The sequence below is a fragment of the Hyperoodon ampullatus genome (assembly GCF_949752795.1).
Source record: "Hyperoodon ampullatus genome assembly, chromosome: 13".
Lineage (NCBI taxonomy): Eukaryota > Metazoa > Chordata > Mammalia > Artiodactyla > Ziphiidae > Hyperoodon > Hyperoodon ampullatus.
This window is the reverse complement of record NC_136926.1, coordinates 12,873,527-12,885,390: the sequence shown is the minus strand read 5'-3', so window position 1 is coordinate 12,885,390 and position 11,864 is coordinate 12,873,527. Positions and strand designations below refer to the sequence as shown.

General features: G+C 44.8%; 1 protein-coding gene across 1 annotated transcript in view; it reads right to left on the bottom strand.

Moving 5' to 3' along the window:
- Window positions 1-2,574: 2,574 nt before the first annotated feature.
- Window positions 2,575-11,864, bottom strand: part of SPRING1 (SREBF pathway regulator in golgi 1) — a 30,114-nt gene continuing 20,824 nt past the window's right edge. Inside the window, exon 5 of the mRNA XM_079717886.1 lies at window positions 2,575-2,616. Coding sequence (XP_079574012.1) covers window positions 2,602-2,616 — 15 coding nt within the window. The 3' untranslated portion in view covers window positions 2,575-2,601. The remainder of the gene's footprint in view (window positions 2,617-11,864) is intronic.

The window sequence follows — 11,864 nt, the reverse complement described above, 5'->3', positions numbered from 1 at the left end:
TCTTTGGTCGCACTCAAGCTATGACAGCAAAGGTAAACATTTAAAACAGAGCCTGTATAACTTCAAAACTGGAAATACTTACCTTCAGGCCCTTTACAGAGAAAGTCTGTTGACTCCTGCACTTCACATCTGCCTTGACCGTGATCTTCCACCTGGGAGGGTCAAACTGCCCCTGGCCCTGACCAGGCTTATCTCATGCATCCATCTCCAGGTGTCTATGTCATCAATAGGGCTTCTGAGATTCTGCACTCTAGGCCCAAACAAGAACCAGCACACCCACGTGGGGAGAAAACCTTCTTCGTACAGGACAAGGGGCTCAGCCTGGACATGTGCATGCTGTTGGCAGAAGGGCAGAGAGGGCCCGGGCAAGGGCACAGATGGCCTTCATTTTAAGTCACTTCTTGCCTAAGGCCCTTGCATCGCATCAAAATGCAGGGCTGGGTCTGAGCCCCACTTCCTGGCTCCTCGTGCCTGGTAAACTGCATCCCCTCTCATGGATCGTTTCCTCCTGTGTAAAGTGGGAAACATTACCTGCTTTGCAGGGATGCTGTGCTGTTTCACTACGTCTTTCGAGACCCCGTTGTCAGTGCTGCCACACAACGCTCCCTCTACTGAGGGCCAGAAGGGAGGACCAACCCCCGTTAACCAGTGTTCCCCCTATTCAAACCCCCCCATTCCGGTCCTGGCCCCACAGCTCTCCTCTCAGAGTCTCATTACGGTTATTAGCACAAGACCCCAAATGAAGGCCTCTGAATAAGTGTCCTTGGACAGGAGAAGGGTTATGTAATTTTAAAAAGAGGGCAATTTGAATTTACTCCCCCAGTGTAAAAGTGACAATTAGGAAATGTCAAAACCCAATAGACTCTTTCTCCCTTTTATTTCATTTTCATAAGAATCGCAGGACCAGCCTTCCCCTGCAATTCATCCCCCACATCCCTCCCTCCCCAGGCCCCACCACCCAATCTGAAAATTCCGTGTTCAGAATTCACTCCCCTGTGTTGCGCACCGCCCACCGGGTGAGACCTCTAGTTCAAGGAAGAGCACAGGGATGGAGCTCGCCAGGTCCCGGGGTTGCCTAGGATTGTTGGGAGGGGTCAGGGGTCACCATTGGGGTCAATTCCTCTGGTCCAGAGGTGTCCGACAGCAGGACTGATGTGACTTGTCGGCTTGGGGGTGGCAGAGACATTCTAGACACCCCCTTCCATTTTTCCCCCAGCCTCACTGGTACATGCTTATCTGCCTTTGTGTGGAGTAGCTTGAAGGGTCCTTATTCATCCAGGACAAAACTGCTTTACGAGGGTAAAGAAAAACTCTGCTGTTGGAAACACTCCCAGCATCCCCCTTATAACAAGGCCCCTCTGCCAATCGGCCCCTTGAAGAAGGAACTGGGGAGGCAGAGCTGGGAGTGACCGGCAGACAGGAGAAGGGCCCTGCCTACAGATGCCGCACAGGCCTTTCAGAATCAGAGAACAATGTGTGTGTGTCCCACAGACTCGCAAACCGCCATGGGCAGGACTGGGGTCCTGCAGTGTAGACCACAGAGGGCTCAAGCAGACCGCTAACTTAGGGCATCTAAACAAGGAAACCACAGACTCCTGCAAATGGCCAGGCTTTTAGCTTAGTCCAAACCCCTCATTTCACATTTTGGATCCACTCAGCTGCACTGCCCACTAGAAGCTTCTGAAGGCAAAGGGGCTTAACAGCCCGTTCACCAGCCTGAAAGTCACAGAATCATAGCAACTCAGGGTTGGAAGATGGAAATGAATATTTGCTGAACGTGGCATGTGCAAGAAACATTACATACATAATCTATTTAAGCCAAAAAGAGCCTGTGAGGAGGGTACTGTCATGCCTGTCTTACAAATAAGAAAACCAAACTCCAGAGCAACTAAGTATTAGGGTAAAATGACACTACGTGTCAGGGGCACAATTGGAGTTTAAGCTCAGGTCCTTCTGGCTGAGCCTGGCTCTCCACTCTGGGTTCCACTTCCTCTGTGGGGGTCCCAAGCACAACACCTCTCCCCAACACACACACCAGCCCTTTGCAAAGCTTCTTGTACACATTTTAAAAACAGCTTTATTGGGACATAATATAAATATAAAATGCACACCTATTTCAAGTGTATTCTTGGTATATTCAGAGTTGTGCAGCCACCCCAACATGTGTTGTAATGGAATTATACAACATGTCGTCTTTGGGGACTGGCTTCTTTCACTCAGCGTCATGTTTTCAAGGGTCGTCCATGCTGTAGCTTGTGTCAGTACCTCATTCCTTTCTATGGCTGAATCATATTCCATCTTTTGGATAGTCCACATTTTTGTTTACCCATTCATCTTTTGACAGGCATTTGGATTGTTTCCACTTTTTGGCTGTTGTGAACAACACTGGTATGAACATCTGTGTGTTTTTCTGCACATTTTTTTAAAAATCACATTTTTACTCCTTTTATTAAAGGTTGAAAGTTATAAACACCTGTTCTCTCACTGAACAACACTGAAAGTATTTGTTGAAATGACGAGGCATTTATGACAGGAGAAGCAGCTGGATGTGGTGAAAAGAAAGTAGGTCAGGAGTCAGGTCACAGAATTTATTTTTTTCATTCATTCAATAAAGACCTATTAAAATAAAGTATAAGGCATTATACTGGATACTAATGATTTCACATCCTGACCGTTCTATCATTCATTAAAAGAAAAGTTTTTGCCCATTCTGTCCTAGAAAACAAAGGTCATCTATCTTTCCAAGGCCTCACTCTCATCAGCAAAGTAGGGACAATACATACACCTGGGTATACCTGGGAGGGCTGGGAGAACGTATAATGATACACCTGAGAGTCCTAGACTATCAGGGACTCAACAAATATGATAATATGACCCATATGACAAGAGAAATGACTTGCATTCATTTTCCTTTCCTCACCTAAGGTAAAGTATTGCTTTCTACTCAATGATGAAATGTTTCACATACCAGGAACTGCCTGTAGAATGAGAAACACAAGCTTCCCTGCCTTACAGAAAACAGATTTGGTTTTCATAAGTGGTTGAACCTTTAAACGCTACCTCCAAAGGTGGAAGAACCTTTTAAAGCAACAGAAGTAGGTCAGAATGAAAACAATTAGTTGGTACCTGACAATCTACCACAGAGAAGGGAAAAAAGGAAAAGACCTTCCACAGAACGTTCAAGTTCCTGGCATTGCACTTTCCCATCTTTGCCAGAAGATGGCGACGTGGTCCCACAAGGTTGCATTAGTGCAATGTTGGCAATGGAATCACAGGGACAAAGGGCACCTGAAGTTGTGCTGCTTGGAGACTTGTGCACTTTGTCAATTGCACTGCAGAGGTCTGGGCATCGCTAAGCACATTCCAGGGGAGAAAAAGAGACAGGAGGAACAATGATGTGTTTACAAAGGCTACAGGGATCTGACGAAATCTGCAAATGGCTTGAGGTCTAACTCCAGATATCACCAGAATAAAGTTATTGGGGATGGAGGTAGGGATAAGGGCACTAAAACATTATGCAAGCTAGTATCAAATAATTATCCCTTTATGTTACATCTATTCCAAGGAATATTATCATTCATTAAAAATCAAGTGGTATTAGACATGACACCAAAAGCACAAGCAACCAAAGAAAAATCAGTTAAATTGAACTTCATCAAAATTACAACTTTTATGCTTTAAAGAACACCATCAAGAAAGTGAAATGTCAACCCACAGAATGGGAGAAATGTTTGCAAATCATGAACCCGATAAGGGGCTCATACCCAAAGAACTCAAACAATTCAAGAATAAAAAGACAACCCAGTTTTAAAATGGGCAAAGAATTAGGATAGACATCTCTCTAAAGAAGATGTCCACGTGGCCACTAAGTACACGAAGAGATGTTCAACATCATTAGCCATCAGGGATATGCTAAGTCAAAAGCCACAATGAGATACCACTTCATCATCACTAGGATGGCTGCAATCAAAAGGACAGACAATGACAAGTCTTAGCAAGGACATGGAGTAACTGGAATCCTCATACACTGCTGGTGGGAATGTGAAATGGTACAACTGCTTTGGAAAACAGTTTGGCAGTTCCTCAAAAGATGAAACATAGAGTTACCATATAACCCAGTAGTGCCACTTCTAGGTATATGCCTAGAACAGAAAGTGTATGTCCGCACAAAACTTACACACAAATGTTCACAGCAACGTTATCCACAATAACCAAAAAGTGGAAACAACCCAAATGCCCATCCACTGATGAATGGATAAGCAAATGTGGTCTATTCATATGATGGTATACTATTTAGCCATAAAAAGGAATGAAGTACTGAGACATGCTATAACATGAGTGAACTTTGAAAACATGCTAAGTGAAAGAAGTTAGTAACAAGAGACTACATACTGTATGATTCTACTTATATGAGATATCCATAACAGGTCAATCCGTAGAGACAGAAGGTAAATTAATTGTTGCCACAGGCTGGCAGGGAGGAAGAGTGAGGAGTGACTGCCAACAGGTATGGGGTTTCTTTTGGGAGATGAAAATGTTCTGGAATTAGTGGTAGTGTCTGCATAACTTTGTGAATAGGAAAAATTACTGAACTGTATACTTAAAAAGGGTGAACTGTATGGTGTATGAATATCTCAAAAAATAAATTTTTAAAAAAGAACCAAGTACTGATACATGCTATAATTGGACAAACCATGAAAACATGGTGCTTTCATGTTTGTGAAAGGAGCCAGTCCCAAAAGATCACATATTGTATGATTATATTTATATGAAATGTCCAGAATAGGCAAACCTACAGACAGAAAGTAGATTAGTGGTCATCTAGGGCTGGAAGGATTGGGGGGGAAATGGGAAGGCGATAGCTAACGGGTATGGGACTTCCTTCTGGGGTGATGAAAATGTTCTAAAGTTGATTGTGGTGATGGTTGCACAATTCTGTGAATATACTAAAATCACTGAATTGTACACTTTAAATGGGTGAACTAAATGGTAAGTGAATTGTATTCTCCACAAAGCTGCTACAAAACATAGAGTTCTAGGGCTGCTGGGTCACACGACGGGAGAGGGGCAAGGGGTGGCGTGGAACGCACCAGTCTCTTCGTTACCAAATGAACGATGCCCCCTGAAGTTGTGAAATGAAATGTGGGCCTCCACCCACCTCCCTGCATCAATGCATTCTTGGTGGGCAGTGACCTTGGTTCTGTAACTCCACAGCCAGCCTGGCATGCAGGCCACTTTCTCTGCCTTGTGATCACCAAATCAGATGTCAAAGCCCCATTCGAGGGTCATTCATTGGGTTACAAAATGGTAAAATAGGATCACAATTTTCTTTTTTGTTAAATATATTAATATATGTGCATGTGTATGAAAAGAGATACACACCAAATAGTGGTTATCTACAAATGGAAAGATTATGAAAGCTTTTATTCTCTTCTCTAATTTTCTATAATGCAACATGTCACTTTATAATTCAGAAAAATTAGAAAAATGCATGTATGTGTACATGCATCAACTGTGTTGCTGTCTCACAACTGAATGTTGGCATTCTCTTTTAAACTGGTTCTAATTTAATTTGTTTTATTAATCAGCACTACATACAAATACATAGTTTCCTCAAATCCTTTTTGAAAAGAAACAAGCTATACTAGTGTAGGTCTATGAATGAGGTGGGACTAAATAAATGGTTCCTGGATGTCCAAGCATAAAAGACTTTCTCTGGAAACCCAAAGTGACAGTTTATCCTAAGGGGGACGGTAGCATCGACACCTAAGAATGTTTAGGTACTATGTTCCCAAAACCAGAGGCTCAGGATCAACTCGATTTTAAATTCCAGAAGACTGTCTTCCAGCTCTCTGTACTCCCTAGCACAGAGCTAAGCACACAGTAAATGCCAAGTAAATACGTGCGGAATGAATGATGGGCTGGCAATTCCACGTCATCACCATTCAAGGGGCAAAAAAGTTTAACCCAGGGTTTCTCCACCTCAACACCGTGGACAGTGGGGGCTGTGCCTCAATTAGAGGCCCACAGTACTTCTATACACACACTTCGTGACAATCAAAACTGTCTTCACACATTGGCTTATGTCCCCTGGGGGGCAAAATCTCCCTGCAGTTAAACACCACAGGTTCAAAGCAGCACTCTCCAGGTCTTGAAGCTACCAACTAGAATCCTGGAATGCCAGGGCTGGAAGGACCCTCATACGTGCTCCCATGTACACTTTCACAGATGGGCAAACAGGCCCAGAAAAGAAGAGACACACTGGAGCCAAGATGACTCCGGCAAGGCAGCTCAGTGCTGCTCCCTACCCCGTGCTGTCCTTCGGGTTTGCGTAGTAACTCAGCATCATTTCCTTCAAGGATTTTATCAGTCAGTGAGGGCTGTCATAACAAAATACCACAGACTGAGGAGCTTAAACGGCAGGAATTTATTCTCTCACAGTTCTGGAGGCTGGAAGTCCGAGATCAAGGTGTCAGTAGGTTTGTTTCTCCTGAGGCCCTCCTTGGCTTGCAGTCGGCTGCCTTCTTGAAGCCCTGGTGTCTCTCCCTCTTCTTAGAAGGACACAGTCCTATTAGATTAGAAGCCACCCTCACAGCTTCACTTTAACTTAATCACCTCTTCAAAGGCCTTTTCTCTAAATAGGTTACATTCTGATGCACTGGGGTTGGGAATTCAGCATACGGATTTTGGAAGGAGACAATTCAGCCCATTATAAGGACTCTGCTCAGTGGGAAAAAGAATGTTAAGATAGAGCCCTCTCACCTGGGTTGTGCTGAAAGGCTAAGATCCCCTTTCAATGCATTATTCAAAAACCCTTCCTGGCAGGACTAGCAGCGAGGTGAAACATTCTGCTTAAATCAAGGATGATCCAAACCCAAGGTCAAACAGCAAGCTTCAGAGCAAATAACCCCTCCTTCATCTAGGACCTCCTGCTCAGCGCTCAGAGCCCAGTATGGCACTTACTGGGCTAAAAGTTCAGGGGCTAAAAGTCCAGGTCCAAGAGCAAAAAAAAGATCTGGGTTCCGTCACTATCCTGGTTTAAACCACTAAGACAGTGTTCCCCTACGCGAAGAAATTAATCTGAGTTCGTTTCTTTAGAATGAGGATAAAAAGACCTACTATCTCATAGGCGTGGTTGTTAGGATTAAATAAGAGGCCTTTAGCGCCAGAAATGACAGGAAGACAGTCGCTGCTATCACAGTGTTCCTAGGCTGGGCCCGCATGCACCTTCCAGGGCTCTGAAGTTGGCATCTAACAGTATAACCTGAGGCAAAATTTAACCTGAGCATCGGAGCCTTGTTCTTAAAATGAAGATGAGAAAGAATACCGGCCTCAGAAGACAGTGCCGTGTGAAAGTGATGGTGCAAATGTTTTTTGTCTGGGTAGGAATGGTCAAGAGACTATTGTACATTTTGCCTCGGTGAACGGGAGAGGAGGAAGAAGGGGGCAGTCACGGGCACTGAGTTAAGCCTGGGGGCTTCGAGGGCACCAGCAGCAGATCAATTTCGTTCTCCTTGCAATGGATACTCCCCTGAATCCCGGTGCACAAAATCGACAGGCCCCGGGAAAGAGTCTTGGTTTGTTGTCACTACCAGATGGTCCTTCATTGTCTTAGGGAGAGGGAATCCACTCAGGCACAGGTCCCACAGTCTCCCGACAAGGACTATGCTGAGGACAGAAAACCTAAGGAATTGGTGCCACCAAGTGGCACAGAAAGCAACTGCTCTTTGTGCCCCTGGCACCTCCTTCTTCTCTCCTCTCCCCTTCCTCTTCCTCCTATCTCTCTCTCTTCCTCCTTCTTTCCTTGAAAGAGTGCCCACGACCATGGTTTAATTCAGTGGCCATCCTTGAAGGTCTGAAAAGGCTGCGGTGAAAAGACAGGGCTTTAAGATCATATTGGACTTGACTCCGTAGTTCCTCCCTGCACTAAATCAGGTCAATGAGCTTATTTGTGTCAGATAAATGAGCCCGGCTGACAGCTAAGCAGCTGCAAGACTATTTATCTCAGGCCTCCAAGCTGGCACTCAGCAGGCTGCAGGAAAAGCTCAGGAGGGGCACGGGTGTCAGGGCCTGAGCTCTCGGAGCACGCCCTGGATTGCTGCCCAGACAAAAACCTCCCGAGAGAAACTGAGTCCAGCACGTGCCGGAGGGTGGGGGGGGACTCTAGGCCTCTGAGACTATGGAGATGAGCAGAGAAGATTCCAGCTCCAAATAGCAGCCCACGGAGCATCTGGGAACATCTTTAGAAAATGACATCTTCCTGCCCTCAAAAACCATCATATGGGCCACAAACTTGACAAAGCAGAGTTGGCTTTTGGGGAAACTTGGCTGCTTTGAGCTCAGCTCATCCTTTCCCCAAACTAGACATCCAGAAAGACGGTCCCCATGTGTCCTTCCCGGCCATTTTATATATTTTTTAATTTTTTAAATTCTGCAGTTAGTGATTCACTGAAATGAATGACATACTTCAGAGATTCGGAGTGGGCCCCCCCCATCTTATTCTCTTAGCTCTCTCAGGAAAGTGGGATTCTGCCGTGACAGGCTTTGACCTCAGCACATTTCCTGCAAGTCAACTCTGGCTGAAATAGAATGTCTGTAACTTATTTGTGAAGAACACAAAGACTTGTCTCCCCACTACGTAAAAATCAGACAGAAAAGGGATGCAGAAATGCAATGACAAACTTGTATGCATTTTTAAAGGGGCTTTCAATCCTACCCTGGCTTTATTTTAGAGGCCAGATGACTCAATTAAAATGTGTACTTTAAAAAAAATAAATTAATTAAAATTAAAAAGTAAATAAAAATTTAAAAAATAAAATAAAATGTGTACCCTTCCTGCTCTGTAAATTAATTAGCTATAGTTGGGTTAAGCCAACACAACAAGAATTGTTTTAAAATATTATGTACAGCAGGATCCTACCTTTATTTATGTACTAACACAAAATACACAGTCATGTACGAAAAAAAGGTAACTTTACATAAAAACTTTAATTAGTGGTTATCTTTGGGGGCTGGGGATCTGACTATTGTGGCACAATTTAGTATCTTTGTAATTTTCTATATTTTAAAATGTAATTCCCTACATTTTCAGGTTTCTGCCTAGTAATCACGAAAGAAATGAAAGGGAAACCTTTTACTGAGCGATGACTACAGAAGCCCTTAATAGGAATTCCAAGATGCTCTGAGCATCTCAGGTTAAGCATGCCTAAATAATTTAGCACTGTATTAAGGTATAGCTACATAGCACATTCTGGGCTTCCCTGCCAAAAGGCAGCTGCTTTTGTGATGGAAAACACAGCAGCTGTCTTCACAGGTGCAGAGCAGCAATACATAATAAGTTGGTCCCAGCAGAGAAGAATATGGTCTCTATTTAAAATCTGAGGAGAAAAAGGCAAAAAATGGTGAGCCCCAGTTGAAATCTTCAAGAGAGAAGGGGAAGCCCTGATTTGAAGAAAACGCTCCAGATGACTGGTCTCCACTTACCCAGTGAAAATCAAAGCCAAGGACCAAGTTGCTGGGCTCTGGTCTTACTTTAACACGTGGCAGGATCTTTGGCACAAAAATCAGAATTTTGGATCTGCAAGACACCTTAGCAATCACCCTCCTTTGACAAATGAGGAAACCAAAGCCAGAAGAGGTTAATTTACTCAAGGTCATTAATGCCTGTGCTCTCATCAGTAAAATTAGGATGCTACTCACAGACTTCTGCTGTTACACTTATAAACACACACACACTCCTCCCAATAGTGATATGTGACCAACAGTCTGAAATCTTGAATTTAACTGATAGCCAACTCCACTTTTTCTGATTTAGCAAACACTTCTGATTTTGATAACCGGATGTAAGCTGACCAGAGCTTGCCTACTCTATGCTGCATAAAAAAAACGTACGAATTTAGAAAGTCCAAAGACCTGAGGGACTACTGACCCTACCAAAAACTTGGAAAGTACCCACTTAGAAATAAAATGCATTTCTAGCAGTGATATGTTTTGGTTCCTCCGAGCCCACAGACTGTGCAGTCCTGAGAAACAATACAGCTGGACCCCTGTCCAAACATCTGACTGACTGCAGGGCCCGCTGGTTGTAACTGGCCAGTTGTTTTGTTTATTATAATATTAAAGGCTGTACTTCTATTTTTAAAAAGTCCAGCAGTTCAGCTCTAACAGCAAACATGAATCGAGTTGTACAACTGAAGGTACGTGGCGAGGGGCTGCCGGGACACGGAGTCGGCCGCACAAACACAACCCCTGTTGTTCCCCACTCAGGCCCTCGGGGGCCACCTGTTCCTCTTCGTGTCTGTGTAAGCTGACTGGACGCTGAATGTTGCAGACATGTGACTGAGCGAAAACGGGGATCTCGGTACCCAAAACTGTCCTCACACCATGACAACACACTACGCAACAAGAGTCCACACAGGCAAAGGGCCCGGAAGGCAATACACTGATGCCACAGAGTCCGGAAAAGTGCTGTGTAGGAAAGAACTCACAATCCCACTGGATTCTTTTTTAATTATTACTACTTACTTATGTGGTACCTTTTTAGAGTAGAATGACCAGTTTTCCGAATGGAATCTGTAGTGACTCATTTCCCCTTGCCCCACCCCCAAAGGCCCTCCTTGCAAAGAGCTACTGTAGGGGGATGGGGAGGGCAGATCTGCCAGGAGGGGAGGGGGCTCTGTAAACCTGGTCATTCTGCCCACGGGAGGTGTCTGCACTTGGATTGTGTCAGCGCGCGAGGGATGCCACCGCAGAGTAACAATGCCATTCCTGGAGGCAGCACTGGGCTGGTAGAGACCAGGGAGGAAGCAGCACGTCCTATGGGATTCCACGGTAATTTAATCAGCAGCACTTGCGCACGGCAGAAGGCAAGGGCAGCGAAATAATCAAGTCCGCTCTCAGCTCCTGGTAGTTTTTCTGTTTAACCGAAGGGGGTAAAATGTGACCCGAGAGTAGGACCTCTCTGCCTCGGCCGGCACTGCTGAAGCGTGGAGCTGGATGACTCTGTGTCGTGGGGGCAGTGGTGGGCTCCACCCACTACACATACCGCCTGCCCTCAGTTGTGATAAGAATGTCTCAGACGTTGCCAACTGTTCCCTGGGGGCAAAACTGCCCCCATTTGCTGGCCTAGATCAACTGGAAAAGTTAGTTAACAAGTGAGCCACTTGATTCTGAGTAATGCAGGGTCCAGAAAAACAAGAAAGGGGTTTAAGGCCTCCTTCAGTGAAGAACGCTCTGTAAGAAAAAGACCAACAAAAGAAAAACTGGCCAAGGTCAAGAAGAGCAGTTTACCACATGTGAAAGATAAACACCCAATCAAAATATGGGAAGAAATTAAATATCAATTAGAACATAGAGGTCCATTAGCAAAAAGAGTTAAAAAATGATACCAAGGGGTTCTTAGGTATATGACGAAAGACACTCCCCGCATACTTTATTTATTTTATTTATTTTTGGCTGTGTCAGGTCTTAGTTGTGGCACATGGGATCTTTCGTTGTGGTGCGTGGGCTTCTCTCTAGTAGTGGCGTGCAGGTTTTCACTTCTCTAGTTGTGGCACATGGGATCTTTTGTTGTGGTGCGCAGGCTTCTCTCTAGTAGTGGCGTGTGGGTTTTCTCTTCTCTAGTTGTGGTGTCAGGCTCCAGGGCGTGTGGGCTCTGTAGTTTGTGGCACGCAGGCTCTTTAGTTGAGGCTTGCGAGCTCAGTAGTTGTGGCACGCAGGCTTAGGTGCCCCACAGCATGTGGGATCTTAGTTCCCTGACCAGGGATCAAGCCTGCGTCCCCTGCATTGTAAGGCGGATGCTTTACCACTGACCACTGGGGAAATCCCACTCCCCACATAGTTTAGGTGGGAGTATAAATTGGTAA